General features: G+C 44.0%; 1 protein-coding gene across 3 annotated transcripts in view; it reads left to right on the top strand.

Annotated features, from left to right (window-relative positions):
• The window catches only part of ZNF592 (zinc finger protein 592), a 42,615-nt gene that overhangs the window by 12,470 nt on the left and 12,182 nt on the right, over window positions 1–17,963 (top strand). For all 3 annotated transcript variants that reach the window (XM_069980329.1, XM_069980337.1, XM_069980345.1), the window contains 4 exons: window positions 7,451–7,629; window positions 9,899–10,075; window positions 10,703–10,862; window positions 16,925–17,191. In XM_069980329.1, the coding sequence (XP_069836430.1) occupies window positions 7,451–7,629; window positions 9,899–10,075; window positions 10,703–10,862; window positions 16,925–17,191 (783 nt within the window). The remainder of the gene's footprint in view (window positions 1–7,450; window positions 7,630–9,898; window positions 10,076–10,702; window positions 10,863–16,924; window positions 17,192–17,963) is intronic.

The raw sequence follows: 17,963 nt of genomic DNA, 5'->3' as shown, positions 1-17,963 counted from the left end.
CGACCCTCAACTCCTCCTCTGCCCGTCCCACTCCTCCTCTGCCCGTCCCACTCCTCCTCTGCCCGCCTAGTTTTACAATACATACTATATTATCTTTCGGGCTCCCTCCTTTGCAAGATCTCAGTCTCCTCTGCTTCTCAGTCATCCTGGAGATCGGCAGCTGCTTGCAGCATCAGATGTCACAGATCTAATAGGAGGCATTTGGCACCCTTTCAATGCCAGATGCCTGCTAGGAGATCACTGGTGTCTGATGCTACAGGATTCTCCTCCAGAATGACTGAGAAGCAGAGGAGACCTCGGACACCAGATTCAGCTATAACTCATAGTCCAGCAGCTGACAGCAAGCAGCAACATCTTTCTGGAGCTGAAAGGGTTTGTTTCAATGCTTCTGAAAGATGTTGCTGCTTGCTGTCAGCTGCTGGACTATGAGTTATAGCGGAATCTGGCGTCCGAGGTCTCCTCTGCTTCATAAGCACAATCATCAAGTATCAGCATGGCATGATGGTGGGGGTTGTATGTGTGCAAGCTGGAGTTGCACAGCTTCCAGAACTACTACCACCATCATTGTCTCTTGGACAAGATGCTGGTAGTAATTTTTCAAGCTGTGCAACTCCAGGTTGCACAACCACAACCCTCAGCATCATGCCATATTAAAAGTAGACAATGGTGGCTGCAGTTTTTATTCACTGGACACCCAAATAAGGGGGCTGGGTTGTCAGTATTTACCATTACTGCTTGTGTAGGGGACTAAGCTGTACAGTGGGAGGGGAATAGATGGAGGGAGGCGGGGAATAGAGGAGCTAGGGATGGGGGGGTGGGGTTGTGGGCATGTTTGTGGGTGAGAGGAGGAGGTGGGAGGTTTACAGAGGCAGGCCAGGGAAACAAGGCATTGTGGGGACTGTAGGAATATGCAGCGCACAGGCACTGGTCCAAACAGGAAGCTGGAGATGTAATCAGCAGCAACAGAGAACAGTGCAGGGGGCAGCGAGAGCAGCCAGAGTGGGAAGAAATGTGACCGAGAGGAAGCCAGTAACCATCCCCCAGTGTGTGAGTAGTTTAGATTTTACAGGGGGTGCCTGGAGTACTCCTTTAATTTCTAGAGATGAGCGAACCCCGAGCATGCTCGAGTCGATCCAAACCCAAACTTTCGGCATTTGATTAGCGGTGGCTGCTGAAGTTGGATAAAGCCCTAAGGCTATGTGGAAAACATGGATATAGTCATTGGCTGTATCCATGTTTTCCAGACAACCTTAGAGCTTTATCCAAGTTCAGCAGCCGCCACTAATCAAATGCCGAACGTTCGGGTTCCGATCGACTCGAACCCGAATCCGGTTCGCTCATCTCTATTATTTTCCTGTGTGTGGAGACAGGACAAGGAAGTTGTGATCAATAAAGACCCCTTTTAAATTAAAAAAGCAACTGTTTTCCCATCAACAGTGCTGTGTTGTTCTTTTTGTTGTTTTGTTTTTGTTTTTTGTTTTTTATGGTACCCTTTCTTTTACCAATCTAATGCTGAACAAGAAAAAAATATTTGTGGTGTGAAATGGAAAGAAACTTCAATTCTGCATCTGGATGCTTCCCAAATTTTGCATGCTGTTTTTGGGCAGAAAGAATGCTCAAAAACTGCCAGCAGCTTTTCCAGCTTTGTGCAGTTGCAGTTTTTTCAGGTGTTTTCTCATTATAGTATAAATTAGTATAGGTGTTCTTATCTGGCATTTTATCTCTTGTGTTTTTGTTTCTTTATCATGTGATTTCAGGATTTATATTGAAGAAAAAGAGGTAAATCCAGAAAAAATGCAAACATGCATATAGACATGAGGTTTTTTTTGTTTTTTGTTTTTTTTTTTACTCCTCTCTAGAAGTCTATGGGGGAAACTACCAATGTTTCTGTGAGAAAAAAGCTTAGGGCAGAGCCTGCTATGATTTCACAAAACTGAAAAACGCCAAAGTGTCCTAAAAAAAACAAACTATAGCATAAAACATCATGTAGGTATTGTTTTATTTTTTCCAGCTAACATCTCGCAGTATCGTTTTTGGGTAAAAAAAAAACAAAAAACCATGCGCCAATTTTGGCGTTTTTAATTATGTTTATCCAGCCTTATGGAAGTAAAATCATGGCAGCCTGAGACCTAATAACCCAACAGAATCCTGTGATTGTTGAAAGAGCGAGCAGGCGTAAATTATGATAAATGAGGCGTGGGAGGAGGCCACACCTCCTCCCCGTCTCATCACGCCCCCACAAGCTCGGCCAGCATGCCTGGGAGGCATACGCCAGGGAGAAGGGGCGAATCTGCACCTTCTCCCTGGCATACGCCTATGGCGTACCCTTTGTAAATCCCCCCTAAGTGTTCGGGTTTGGATAACATTGCCTAACTTGAACATTTTGACAGATCCACTCAACACTACTCTTAAGGATTACTAGGAAAAGCATCTATGAAACCCACATATTCATACTTTCCATCTACTTAAATCTGCGGCAAGTCAATGACACACTTACCTTTTTCTCCCTGCATTGTGGATGTCTACTCGATATGCTCATTGAAAGACATAAATAGTACATCCGTTTATATATTATGTGACTTTGATAATAATCAGGCTACATTTTACTAGTAAAATCCAGGTAATTCCAAGGGAATCTCTTACTCTTTATTTTAACTGCCTAAGGCTGTGTTCAGACAGTGTAAAATAGGAGCAGAAAAATACAGGTGAATTTTAAAGGATTATGTATTTTATACATGTATATTAGTTTTTATGTGACTGCGGGGTCATGGGAGCAGCTACTTAAGGCTCGCAATGCATCTGAAGCGGTCACACCAGAAGAAAAATAACTTGACCCTTATTTTTGCATTTGTAAAAAACTGTGAACTTTGCAGCGATTTCTCATCGAATTTAATGTGATACAATGGGACACGCATTATGGACATAAATAGGTATATTTTTAAGCATAATATAAGTATTTCTTGCTTTAAAATACATCTATAAATACAGAATATGAACTAAGGCTAAATAAGGTAGCTGCTGAGAGCAACAAATAAGTAAGGCTAGGTTCACACTGCGTTTTTGTTGTCCGTTTAATGTATCAGTTTAAGGGTCCATTTACACAGAAAGATTATGACAGATTATCTGCCAAAGATTTAAAGCCAAAGCCAGAAACAGACTATAAACAGAGATCAGGTCATAAAGGAAAGCCTGAGTTTTCTTCTCTTTTCAAATCCATTCCTGGCTTTGGCTTCAAATCTTTGGCAGATAATCTGTCAGATAATCGAATTTGAACGATAATCGTACGTGTAAACGCGTCGAACGATCGAAAAATCGTTCATTTTGATCTTTTAACATGTTTATAAATCGTCGTTCGTAGTTTGCAAAAAATTTGGCGATCGTTCCGTGTAAACAGTCGTCGCGCGATAGACTGGGCGCCCGCAGCCCCGCCCCCCCGCTCATCCGCAGCCCCCTGCGTCGGCTCGATTGCCGCCGCTTTGATCGCCACCCCCGCCCCGCGATCACCACCCCCGCCGCTGCTCCGATCGCCACCCCCACCTGTCGCCGCCGCCGCTCCGATCGCCCCCACTGCCGCGGCCAAGAGCATACGTTACCTGCTCCGCGCAGCAGGTCTTCGAGATCCCCGGCTCCCCTCTTCAGCGCATTGATTGGCTGAAGAGATGAGCCGGGAATTTCAAACGGCTCCCCTTCAGCCAATCAGTGCTGTCTTGCATTGATTGGCTGAAGAGGAGAGTCGGGAATTTCAAAATGCTCCCCTTCAGCCAATCAGTGCTGAAGAGGAGCACTGTTTGGCTGAAGAGGAACCGTTTAAAATTCCCGGCCGTTTAATATTCCCGGCTCATCTCTTCAGCCAATTAAGCGGAGCGGCGGCGGGGGGGGGGGTGATCGGAGCGGCGGCGGGGCGATCAGAGTAGTGGCGGGGGGGGGCGGGCGATCGGAGCGCCGGGGGTGGCAATCAGAGCGGCGGGGGGGGGGGCGATCGGGGCTGCGGCGGGCAGGCCGGGCTGTGGGCAATCGCAAAACGATTTTTCCGTACGATATATCGTACCGTCTAAACGCTGATCGTTATTAAATAAAATCGTTACTTCAAAATCGTTCATCCACCAATCGGCCCAATTATCACTCCGTGTAAACCTAGCATTAGGCTGTGTTTACACATAGTATTTCCGTCAGTCTTTTTTCAACCAAAACCAGGAGTGGGTTGAAAACACAGAAACTGTGCTTATCTTTCCATTATAATTTTGCCCTGTAAGTTCCACTCCTTCCTTGTTTTGGTTGGAAAAAGACTGACAAAAACGGATGCAGTTCTATGCTATCCTGCAGCATCAGTTTTCTATCTACTTACATTATGAAAAATAAATTGAAACAGATAAATTTTTATTTAAAGGGGTACTCCGGCGGGGGGGTTATTTTGGGATCTGGCTGGGGAGGAGGTGGCTGAGGGAAACGACGTCCACTCACCTCCCAGGTTCCAGCGGCGGGTCCCGTATTGCGGCGCTTCCTGGTGTCTGACGTGGGCTTGAAACGTAACGTGCCCCTGCGAGGCAGCAAGGGGAGCCGGGAGCATCACACAGCCACGGCCCGTACAGGTGATGTATGCTCAGGGCCGGGGCTGCGATCGGGCGTGCAGGGGGGGGGGGCGGGGCGGCCATCGTGCGGGGGGGGGGGGATTTGGGGCGGGGCGGCCATCGTGCGGGGGGGGATTTGGGGCGGGATCCGCAGCTGATTTCGCTGCAAACTCGCAGCATGAAAATCCGCTGCGGATCCTGTAGGTGTGAACGCACCCTAAAAGATATCAACCTATCACAGCTCAGCTGTTTTACAGAATGAGTTTTTGTTGCAGATTGACAAATGTGGTTTTATAATGTAAAGTTGTGAAGTGTATACTTAGATTGATGGAATCGAGGAAAAAGGATACTGTTATTGTAATCAACTAGCTGAGTTGAGCACACTTCAATCATGCCCGAGTTCATCTGAACTAGAGTGTGCAGCATTTGATTAGCAGTGGCCGTTGAAGTTGCGTGCAGTCTTGGGGGCTCCCAGGCTGTATTCATGTTTTCCAGGCAGCCTTTGGGCTGCATCCAACTTCAGAAGCCACTGCTAATCAAATGCTGCACACTCTGGTTCGGACAAACTCGAGCATGCTTGTAGTTTGCTCAACTCCTTAAAGGGGTACTCAGGCGAAAATCTTTTTCTTTCAAATCAACTTGTTTCAGAAAATTATATAGATTTTTTAATTTACCTCTAATTAAAAATCTCCAGTGTCTCAGTACTTATTATCTGCTGTATGCCCTGCAGAAAGTGGTATATTCTTTTCAGTCAGACACAGTGCTCTCTGCTGACATCTCTGTCCGAGACAGGAACTGTCCAGAGCAGCAGCAAATCCCCATAGAAAACCTCTCCTGCTCTGGACAGTTCCTGTCTTGGACAGAGACTTCAGCAGAGAGCACTGTGTCAGACTGAAAAGAATACACCACTTCCAGCAGGACATGCAGTAGCTGATGGGTATGGGATGACTTGAGATTTTTAAATAAAAGGATATTCCAAACCTATATAAAAAAATCAATTATAAATCTATTTTCTGAAACCAGTTAATTTGAAAGAAAAATATTTTTTGCCGGATAACCCTGTTAATCAACTCATCGATAAACAGGTCAAAGAAGGTATCCAATAATCATTCTAACTAACAGGCCGTGTGTTGGCTGTTTAGAGCATGTCGGTACCTTCATATAATGCATGGCAACTGCAAGAAGCTTTATTGGCACAGGCCAGTATTCCTACAGAATTATTTTAGCATTTAGTTGTATCCATGCCATGATGACCTGATGCTGTTCTAAAGGTCAGAGATGGATGTCTCTAATAAAGTGGCCATGTTTGGTAGCATAATTTGCAGTACCTTAAAGGGATGTTTCAGAGGAGCAAAATTGTTTCAAATCAGCTGGTGTAAGAAAGTTATACAGATTTGTAAATTACCATTTTAACAGACTTCTGACACGTCATAGCGACATGTCAGAGGTTGAGAACCTTGCACGCTCTGCCTCTTCATCTCTGTCTCACTGCTAAAGAAGCGATGGACAGAATTATAATGGAGCCCTATGGAACTTCCGGTAAGTGCGTCTACCGGACGTTCTATAGGCTTCCATTATAATTCCGTCTACCACTGCTTTAGCAGTGAGATGGAGTTAAGAAGACAAAGCGCGGGCCACTGCGTGCATCTGCCCCTTCGTTCTACCGATCTGCGGGGTTCTCAGCACCCGGACCCCCACCGATACAAACCTCTGACATGTTGCTATGACATGTGTGAAGTTTGTTAAAATTTTAGGTACGCTTTAAGTTTTCCATTTATCACTGCTGGATGTCTGCCAGAAAGTGGTATATTCTTTCCAGTCTGACACAGTGCTCTCTGCTGCCATCTCTGTCCATGTTGTCAGGAACCGTCCAGAGCAGTAGTAACCCCCCAAAACCTCTCCTGCTCTGGACATTTCCTGTCAGTCAGAGGTGGCAGCAGAGAGCACCATGTCAGACTGGAAAGCATGCATGACTTTCTGCAGGACATACAGCAGCTGTGTAAAGAGGATGTACCACCTGGTACATCCTCTTTTATCTGAACCCACCTATCGAACAGCGCCGCGGTCCATTTTTCTATGCACGGGCGCCGTCCTATGCACGAGAACCGGCCGGTGCTCAAGCACTGGAGGTGGGCCGGGCCGCCCACCCCCAGTGGGAGGGTATTCCCTCCCCTGTATGACGCAGCTCCATTAGAATGAACGGAGTCGCGTCATACAGGGGAGGGAATTCCCTCCCACTGGGGGCGGGCGGCCCGGCCTCCAGTGCTTGAGCACCGCCCGGTTCCCGTGCATAGAATGGCGCCGTGCATGGGAACGGGGCACCGGCTTCCCCGTGCCGGTGCCGTTCGATCAGTGGGTTCAGGTTGAAGAGGATGTACCAGGTGGTACATCCTCTTTAAGTACTGGAAGACTTGAGGTTTTTTTTAAATGAAAGTCATTTACAAATTTATATAACTTTCTGACCCCAGTTGATTTAAAAACAATACTCCTGAACGCTGTGTTCACACACTGTAAAATGAGAGCCAAATATGCTTGTAATTTTGAGAATTTTGAAAATAAAACAATGTGTGAACAGTTGAAATTAAAATGGACGTATTTTGCAAAAGCAGTTCATAAATACTGAGCATGTTCCTTATTTGGTCGGTCGTAAACAGTTATGGCTGGTATTCTATATGGTGTGTTCACTGCTGTACAATTTCACCTTGACTTCAATAGAGCGCATTAATATGTGGAAAATATGGCTGTATTTTAACCTCAAAATTACGCTTGTTTTTTTTAACACATTATTTTCCATAAATTCTTGTCTAGTTCATGTATCCTGATTTGCTCACATCCTCTTGCTTATTTCTGTATAACACTTAATATTTCATTTCCTTCCATAGACCTGCCAGGTTTGCCAGATGATGCTCCCTAATAAATGTAGTTATGGGGCTCACCAGCGCATTCACACACACAAGTCTCCATACTGCTGCCCAGAATGTGGTGTCCTGTGTAGATCTGCATATTTCCAAACCCACGTTAAAGAAAACTGTCTTCACTATACTCGCAAAGTGGCATTCCGGTAATGGCCAACTTTTTCCCCAGATTTTCTATGTTGAAACCAAAAATGCATCTGTTATGTAATTTTCCACACCAAAATGCCATGCTGCAAACTAATGGTGAGAGAATGTGGATCAGGATAGTAGCAACTGCTTTCTGTGATGGTCTGGTGCATGATACAATGTATAAAGTATTAAGGGTGCGTTCACACGTAAAGGATCTGCAGCAGATCCGCAGCAGATTTGATGGCCCAGAATTGATTTGCTTTGAATCTGCAGCTTCAAATCTGCTGCAGAACCTGTACGTGTGAACGCACCCTAAAGGCCCTATTCCACCAACAGATCTGACGACAGATTATCTGCCAAAAGATTTGAAGCCAAACCCAGGAACAGACTATAATCAGAGAACAGGTCATAAAGGAAAGACTGGATTTCTCCTCTTTTCAAATCTACTCCTGGGTTTGGCTTTAAATCTTTGGCAGATAATCTGTCGTCAGATCTGTTGGTGGAATAGGGCCTTAAAAGGGCTGTATGTAACAAGAACTGCAATTGATCTAGCTGATACAGGATCTGCAGCAGATTTGATGTTGCAGATTCAAAGCAAAGCAACTCTGGGCCATCAAATGTACTGCAGATTCAAATCTGCACCATCAAATCTGCTGCAGATCTTTAGGGTGAACGCATCCTAAAGGGGTATTTCACTCAAACATAACTTTTGATATGTTGCTGCCCATGTGAAGACTAAGACCTAATTCACACGCCTGTTGTTCTGTCCACAATTGCGGGCAGAACATGAATCCAATGTTGTTCAATGGCCCCATTCACACGTCCATACATGTATATGGGGCCGCGATCCGTGCCGCAAAAAATCTGGACATGTTGTAACGCAGACCATTTTTTGCGGCATGGATAGCTAGGGTAATGAAGTGGGAACATAGTGCTCCGTAAAGCAAGGAGCCCTACGGATGCAAATTCGTAGTGAGGGCCGGGTCCGCGGTCACGGACTGCACTACGGGTGTGTGAATGAGGCCTAACAATTTCTTCCATACATGTTGTTATCTATTCAGTCTCCTTCTCCCAGTTCTCAGCTGCTGCTTTCTGCTGAAAGCACAAAAATCTGTGTGTAAGCCTCTCTCTCTGTCTCCCCCTCCCTTCTGATACAGCTTTTGTAAACAAGTCCCAGGCTAGCTTTATCTGCAACATTGTAGCTTTTTTGTAATGCTGGAAGGGTTGATCTGAGGTCAGGTTGCTAATAAACTCACTGTGATTAATCCTGCCCTTACAAAGAAGCTACAATGTTGCAGATAAAGCCAGTCAGGGACCTGTTTACATCATCTGTGTTGGAAGCGAGGTGGGAGGAGAGGGAGACTGAGAGAAAGGATTACACACAGATGTTTGTGTTTTCAGCAGAAAGCAGCAGCTGAGAACTGGGAAAAGGAGATTGAAGTTATGTTTGAGTGGAATACCCCTTTAAAATCTTCGACATGCCCAAAGCTGATGAGCATCAGTGCACATTGTTAGCTTGGGTATAATCTGTTCCTAAAAAAATCAGGTCATAAAATAGAACGTGCATTGCTTTCTCCTAAATTTGTTTTTGGGGACTTTTACGTTGTTGGTCAGTAGGATAGGCTGTCATTGTCTGATTGACGGTCAACGTCAGCTCCACTGATAATCAGCTGTTTGCCCTGGAACAAGATAGTGGCGGGTTTCTGCATCTCAGGTCTCAATGAAGTGAATAGAAACTAAGCTGCAGTAACCCAGGAATACCACTACACAGTAAATGGAGTATTGAGTATTTGGCCCCAATCAATGTGTATGGGGGTGCCATAGTTCTGTGTATGGGGGTGCCATAGTTCTGTGTATGGGGGTGCCATAGTTCTGTGTATGGGGGTGCCATAGTTCTGTTGGACAGCTAATCAGCAATGATGCAACATCAACCTGACATTGATGGCCTTTTAATTGCAAATCAATGTAATCAGTGTAATTCTGTAACTTCTGTAAACATAGAACTGAACCAGGACAATCAGAAGGTCTGCTAACCTATTTTGTAAGCTACTTCCACTGCAGAGATGTTATATGGAAAGGCCATTCATAGATAGAAAGTCCTGACTAGGGTTTTCCACTTAATCCCAGACACCTGCTTCCCTGCATATCTCTCCAAGGAATGACTACTCAAAGTGTTATGCTCAGAACGTATTATTTTTTTACTGATTGTTTAATTAAGTAGATACACTTGCATTGTAAGATTGCCTAGCTATCTGCTATATTGATTGTCGTGTACTTTTCCACCAGGTGCATTCACTGTGGGGTGGTGTTTATGTCTCTGGGTTTGCTGAAGGTTCATATCCAGGACAAACATTGTGAGGTTTTCCACAAGTGCTCCTTCTGCCCCATGGCCTTCAAGAGCACAGAAAGTACAGCTGCTCATATTACTGCCCAGCATCCCTCCGCAAGCCACAAGAATGCACAGTAAGTGGCCTTCACAGCCCATGATTACATTATGATTGTTTCTACTGTCCTCAACATCACGTTCTTTTAAATATGCATAACTTAGTGATTGTGATGTATGTATGTTGTGTGATTGTTTAGAAAGCATGTAAATACAGCATTTGTAATATGAGTTAAAAGGGTACTCCGCCCCTCTACAATTTTTTATGTATTGCTGCAGTTATATAGAAAACAAGAGCCTATTCTTACTTACCCATGCTCCCCAGGGTCCCCCTATGGTGTCTTAGTGTTCCCGGCTGAACAGTCCAGCTGCTACTTTAGAGGTGGATTTGTCTTAGCTCACTCAGCCAATCACTGGCTACAGCGCTGTCACGGCTGAGACAGGTCTGTCTCTAAAGTAGCGGCAGGATCATGCAGAGGGGGCCCTAAAGACATCACAGAAGGATCCCGGGGGAGTATGGGTAGGTAAAAATAGACTCTTTGTTATTTTCTATATAAGTGCAGCAATATATAAAACATTTTAAAGGGCGGGGGTACCACTTTAAGATAATGTTCTAGAATCACGATCACTATTCAATAAATAGAATATACATTTATATTGGTGCTTTTTTTCCTTTTATAATTGTTCCTATATTCTCTTTGTTGCAGGATAATCTATAAATGTTCGTGTGAGACTGTCTTCAATAAGAAGAGACTTTTACACCAGCATTTCTACCAAAATACCAACACTCTACTTGTCAGTGTCTTTAAGTGTCCAGAATGCCAGCTTGCATATATGCAAAAACAGCTACTTGTGCAGCATCTTAAGGTGAGGCATGTTTCTAATGGTGCGTTTACACAGAGAGATTTATCTGATAGATCATTAAAGCCAAAGTCAGGAACAGGCTATAAAAAGGGAAGAGGTCATAAAGGAAAGACTGAGATTTCTCCTCGTCTCAAATCCCGTCCTGGCTTTGGCTTAAAAAATCTGTCATATAAATCTGTTTGTGTAAACGCACCACATCTTGTATGTCAGGCTATGTGTCTACAGTGTACATGTGAGCATCACTACAGCATCAGCCTGGTTGGATGAACCATGTCTTTTTTCATATTATGTGGCCGAGGAAAAAACTTGTGCACAAGGTGAAAACAAGATTATTTCAATACAAATGCATACTAGAAAGTTTGTTGAGGATTTTAAAATCTGAAGCATGTGAATTTATTCTGTGGATTTGTTGCACATTCTTCCCATTGAAATCAATGGGGAAGATTAAAGGGGTATTCCCCCCAAGAGCTAAAAAAATAAAATGCTCCTAGCCAGTCTTACTCACCAAGTCCCCCTGAGTATTTTGAGCCATCTCCCGTCTTTCTAGCTGCTTCCGTTCCATAGTTACAAGTTTTTTAAAAAGCCCAACCATATCCAACATGGCGCCGGCCAGAAAACTACATCTCCCATCATGCAATGCTAATGTCTGATTGGTACATGCTGTAGCAGAGCTGAGTGAGTTGTATTACAGAGTTGAATAAGTGATACAGCAGAGTTGAGTAAACAAAACAGTAGAGTTGATTTAGTTGATGTGTGATTTAGTGGAGTTGATTGTGTGATGCAGCAGAGTTGATTGTGTGATATAGTAGAGTTGATTGTGTGATATAGTAGAGTTGATTGTGTGATGCAGCGGAGTTGATTGTGTGATGCAGCGGAGTTGATTGTGTGATGCAGCGGAGTTGATTGTGTGATATAGTGGAGTTGATTGTGTGATATAGTGGAGTTGATTGTGTGATATAGTGGAGTTGATTGTGTGATATAGTGGAGTTGATTGTGTGATATAGTGGAGTTGATTGTGTGATATAGTGGAGTTGATTGTGTGATATAGTGGAGTTGATTGTGTGATATAGTGGAGTTGATTGTGTGATATAGTGGAGTTGATTGTGTGATGCAGCAGAGTTGATTGTGTGATGCAGCAGAGTTGAGTGAAATAGGGGGGGTGGGGGGTTGTATCTAGGGGGGGGGGGTGTGATGTGAGTTACGGGGGGCGGGGGGATTGCTGGGGGCGCTTGCCGCGGGCTGGGTGATTTCCGGATGCGGGGGGTTATTGCTATGGGCGCTTGCCGGGTGCGGAGGAATGGCGCCGCTGCTAGTGAGTTACCGGGGGGGCTGAGATTGCGGGCGGGGGGGGGGGATGCCGCGATGCAGGTTAGTAAGTGGGATGCCAGTAACAGAGTTCCCCGCGGCCGGACAGCATCTGTAATTAGATGCTGGGAGCGGGAGACGACTGTATTCATAAACGCCGCGCTGTACTGACAGTGTCACATGGCTGCTTCAGTACAGTGCGGCGCTTGTGAAAACAGTCTCCCGCTCCCAGCATCAGCCGTATGATTGTGCACAGACCCGGTCACTCGCGGCACCCCTGAGTCCAGCGGCACCTCTGTCACCCGCGGCCCTCACGGGGCGGAGGGGTATGGGGTGCCGCCTGTATACCCCGCCACGAATGACCCGCAGGGTGAGCCGCCGCGGATGTCAGGGGTGGCGTGAGTGACCGGGTCTGTGCACAACCATAACGGGGGAGTGTGCCAATGCCGCTAGTAACACCAGCGGGCGTGTGGGGGCCCGGAGGGCGGTTGCCGGTAAGCGCCGCCGAAGTTCCACAAATGAGCCCAGTGAGGGGCGGTAGCCGCTGGTGACGGGGGGGAAGGTTGCCGGTAAGCGCCAACACGAGTGAGGGGGCATAGTCAGGGGATGAGCTCTGGGGCTGGGGGCACACGGTTCGGGTGACGGGGTGGCTGCTGTTAGAAAGGGAGACAGTTTCAGCTGCACTGATCCCTGTCTTCCTCTCTAACAGCAGCCACCGCTATCAGTGTCCTCCATCACTTCGATTTGGCTGGGTTAGACGCGATAACCCGGCCCATTGAAGAGATGCAGGACACGTGATGCCGTCTCGGAGGGTCGGGGCCAGGAGCAGGGAGCGGTGTCGGAGTGGACTGAGAGCTGATGATTCTATGCAATCCATGGGGGTGGGGGCACCTAGATAACAGCAAAACTGTGCAGAATCCGTAATAACTTTATATTGGAAAGATGGAAAGCTACGGGTGGGCAACGTATTAATGCAAAAATAATTTTGGGGGGAATACCCCTTTAAATCTGCACCAAATCTACAACTGTTATAAAAATCTATGCAGAGTTGCTGCAGATTATTTTCGCAAGTAATCCAACTAGTGTGCATTTATTCACCCTTATAATCACATGAAAATCCAATCAGGGGGGGGGGGGGGTACACATGAGCCCAATTTTAATTTAAAGGGGTTATCCAGCTATAAAAAAATGGACACTTTCTTCCAGAGACAGCACAACGTCTCCACTTTGGGTGAGGTTTTGCAACTTTGTTCCATTGAAGTGAATGGAGCTTAATTGCAAACCACACCTGAACTGGAGACGAGTGATGTTGTCTCTGGAAGGAAGTGGCCATGCTTTTCTAATGCTGAATAACTCATTAAAGTGGAGGTTGCAAATTGCATATAATGCAGTCTGAAATGAAGGGAATGGATAGTGCAGTCTTTGGCCATGTTCCCAAAATCCTGATCAGTACTTGTCTGAACACTCAGACCAGGACCGATCAAAACACACAGTATTTAGTGCCTTATTTTGGTCACTATTTTAACCAAAACCAGGGGTGGGTCAAAAGGACAGAAGCTGAAATCTTGCAATTATATATTTTTTCTGTGTCAGTTTCACTCCTAGTTTTGGCTACAAATGCTGACCAGAATAAGCAGAATACTGTGTGTGAATCCAGCCTGAAACCTATTGCAACTTTTTTTTTTACTTAAAGTAAATGCTAACATACTTAAATGGCATTTATCAGTAGGTTAGATAAATCTAACCTGCTGATATGCCCCTATTGCACAGAAGATGCTGAGGAGGAAGGTATGTCTCTTACCTTCCTCCTTGGTGCTGTTCTGGTGCAGTTAGTCATGTGCTTCATGGTCTGGTGAGACCGTTAGGAGCACTGCCTGCCCCTATAGTGCCGATTCACGCTATAGACATGTCAAAAGTTTTGATCGGCCCGATCGGGAGAATGAGCTGGGAGAAGGCTGCGCTGCAGAATATCCTCTCCCCGCTCTGAGTTAGAAAAAAAAGATTCAGACTTATAATGGAGCTCTATGGAGCCCGACTCATATTTTCTAACTCAGAGCGGGGAAAGGACGTGATGCAGCTGTGGTCTTCTTCCCGCTCCATCTCCTGATGATTACTGGTCTGAACACATTTAGACCCGGACCGATCAAAACTTTTGACATGTGTGTATGACATGTCAAAAGTTTTTCGTAACGACATTGACACTTTCAAAATTAAAATTTAATTGTTACAGTAAAAATGTTTCGAGTTTAAAATAGTGCAAGCTTGTGACATATATATATATATATATATATATATATATATATATATATATATAGCTTAATATTCAAACCAAAGTCTGTCCTCTAGATTGTGTAATGGAGTGAATGAGGAATTATTGACACTGATATGTAAATAATTACTGAGAAATGTATTTAAATAAAATCAAACCTTAAAGGACAAGTGCCATGAAAACCTTTTTCCCAGTAATTGAAGCATATTACAAAGTTATATAACTCTGTAATATGATTCAATCACCCATCTGCCTCCCTTCCCTCTGTCTTTTCCCCCCTCCACCCCCCACCAGGAAGTGTCCTAACTCACACAGACCTAATTACAGTCATCACCGTCACCAAGCTCTTCTCTCAGGTCCTTCTCCTGTTACAGCAGCCCCCCCACCTCCCCTGCCTTGTCAGGTGACTCAGCTTGCTCAGCTCCCATTGGCTGAACAACTGCAAGCCATCACTTGGACTGGGGAGGGGGGGCTGCTGTAACAGGACCGAGAGCAGCCCTCCTGCTGATGACTCATCCTCACAAGAAGGAGCTGCCTGGTGACGGTGACGACAGTAATCAGGTCTGTGTGAGTTAGGACACTTCCTGTGGGGGGTGGAGGGGGGAAAAGACAGGGAAGGGAGGCAGATAGGTGATTGAAGCATATTACAGAGTTATATAACTTTGTAATGTGCTTCAATTACTGGGAAAAAGTTTTTCATGGCACTTGTCCTTTAAAAATCAATCATAGGAACAACGTGTAAAACACATAAATAACACATATAATTAAATGTAATTGCAAAAGTTTTGCGGCAACATTGGAAAAACAACTCCCAACATAGTAATTGCTTGTGAATGTAATAGAAAGTGGTCCAAAAGACGGCAAATAGTGGAAAACACCTTTAAGCAGCCTTTGGACCACTTTCTATTACATTCACTAGCAATTACTATGTGGTGAGTTGTGTTTCCAATGTTGCTTTAGAACTTTTGCAGTTATATTTAATTATGTGTTATTTATGTGTTTCACATGTTGTTCCTATGATTGATTTTTAATGTTCGATTTTATTTAAATACATTTCTCAGTAATTATTTACATATTAGTGTCAATAATTCCTCATTAACTTCATTACACAATCTAGAGGACAGACTTTGGTTTGAATATTTTTGCTTGTTTGTAGATATATCAGGTATTATATCTGTGTACAGATACCTCGATTGTTGGGAGATTTGGGTGAGCTGCACCTTTCTCTCTTTTATATTTATAAAGTTTCTAGACAGTTATAGGACTTGGGTGTATGGCCTATTTCAATAAAAGAAAAGTTATCATAGAGTTGTCTTGTAACAAGTTGTGTGCCTATATGCCTTTTATATGACCTGAATAGTTTTTATGCACTGAAGTTAAAACAATAAGAAAAAATTGTTGAATGACAACAAATGGAGATCTTGAATATAGACTGTGACAGCTCTAGTGACTTTTAAGCACCATTCCTGGCTCTTTTTTTCATCTATGACTTGGCTATGTGCAGAGGTCTTATATAGAGTGAATGGTGGTGTGGTTGAGCATGCATACTACTGCTATGTTCAGGGGACTAGTGACCTCCATTCTCGTGATCAGTGGGTGACCCAGGGGTCAGACCAGCACTGATCGGCTGATATCCACTGTCCTGTGGATGGGGGATAATCTGGGACAACCCATTTTAAAGAAGCATAGTGTTATTGAGACATCTCTTCTAGTGGTGTACTGCAGGGGTCAGAATTGGACCCCTTTATCTTTTTTCTTGCTTTCATTAACAATTTTAAGACCAGCCCACTTTCCCTTGTTAATCATGAGACACGTTGTAGGAACTACTTTTATATGGTTTATAGCATATCCTGTGATAGCTAAATTGCCACTGGCTTTTGGATATTTATTCTTCTGTTCTATCCATATTTGCTGCTAGAAGGCAAAATTCAGTTGGCAAGGAAAAATTCTTGCGAATTGATACCTTTACAAAATTTAAAACAAACTGAGATACAGCTCGCCAGTCTCTACCAGATAAGGAAGCTGAGGTGTACTGACGTGCACCACCCAAAGCACAAAAGAGAGAAACGATTAGATAAAGGAACCAGTCCTCAAGGCATACCTAAACTATTGATGTGTTTAATCCGTAATGCTAAAACATAGAGGAGCTAAAAAATTTAAAACCATAGGGCCAAAGTGGTGTACATATAATAACAAGAAGTATGGTTAGATAAAGGGTAAAAATAAAATACAATGCAATTGATCAGGTCTAAAAATCAGTAGAACTGTCTAATAAGGACATAGGGTTCTAAAAGGATTGAAGAACAAAATTGCTCCTTGATATATAACTAATAAAATGCCTATTTCCCAATAACAAAAATAAAGTATATAGCTTTTTAGGGTATCTATCTTTTTTCTATGTGCAAAGCATGATTTATGTTTTCAGTATATTTAGATTCTCCACACACATTAGTACTTATTCTGTTTCATGTATATTCTTCCTTCTGTGTAGAGTGTCCATGGACTTCCCAAATGCTCAGAAGATTCCTCAGGCACTCAAAAAAAGTCAGATACCACATCAGAGAAAAATGATGACTCCACTTCAGCGTCAAAAACCTCTAGCAGAGGTGAAGGCCCTTCCTCCACCAACAAGAGAGACAACGAGTCTTCAGAGTCACAACACAAGCAGAAACTAGCTGGCTACACATGTGGAGAGTGCTCTGAGTGGATTCCCGACAGGGAGACCTATGTCTTCCACATGAAGAAAAGTCATGGCAGGGTAAGTTTAAAGAAGTCCTTCAGCATAAATCATCCTTCTGTTAAACATAATCTGCTTTAACATCTATTGAAAATGTTAGGTTACTTTAAATGTTTTCTATCATAAACACAAGGTAAATGAATTGCACAGCTATGTAGGTGATTGTTGTTTGCGGTTTTATGCTGATTCCAATAATAAACAAGCACTACTTACCTCTCCCTGTGCACCCGTAGCACAGTGTCATAGGTGTCGCGCCCCAGTCACTAACTGGCTGAGCGGGTAATCCATCAGAGTTGTGACTGGAGAAGGAGATTCAGGAGCCCGGCTACAGGTCTATTGCGTTAAACTGACAGCATCGTAGGGATCTGTGATGCCAACAGTTTAGGTCATTAGAACCGCTGTCTTAGGCTGTATTACAGGCATAGTAATATAACACAGTAACTATTCAAACCATTGCTAACCCCTTTTCATTCCTGAACCACCAATTACAAAATTAGTTACATGGATCCCTCCACTCACTTTGACCACCAGGGAAGTTTAGTTAGTATAAAATATTTTTTTTCCTGTTTTCAGTGTCTTAACCAGGTGTGTGTCTTATAGTCCAAAAAATACAGTACAGTATCCTGATATATGCCCTGCATACAGGTGAACATTTATGTGAACAGTCCCTTATCGTTTGGAGTGTTTTTCAATTTGTGTAAAAATGCATTGGAGGTCAATGCATGGGTTGTCCAGTAAGAAAAAGAAACAAACTAGGCAGCAACTCTGTCAGAAGGCAAAGAATGACATTGTT

Source organism: Dendropsophus ebraccatus, chromosome 1, assembly GCF_027789765.1.
Source record: "Dendropsophus ebraccatus isolate aDenEbr1 chromosome 1, aDenEbr1.pat, whole genome shotgun sequence".
Classification (NCBI taxonomy): domain Eukaryota; kingdom Metazoa; phylum Chordata; class Amphibia; order Anura; family Hylidae; genus Dendropsophus; species Dendropsophus ebraccatus.
Note: the sequence above shows the minus strand (reverse complement) of the source record. Positions and strands in the feature narration are given on the sequence as shown.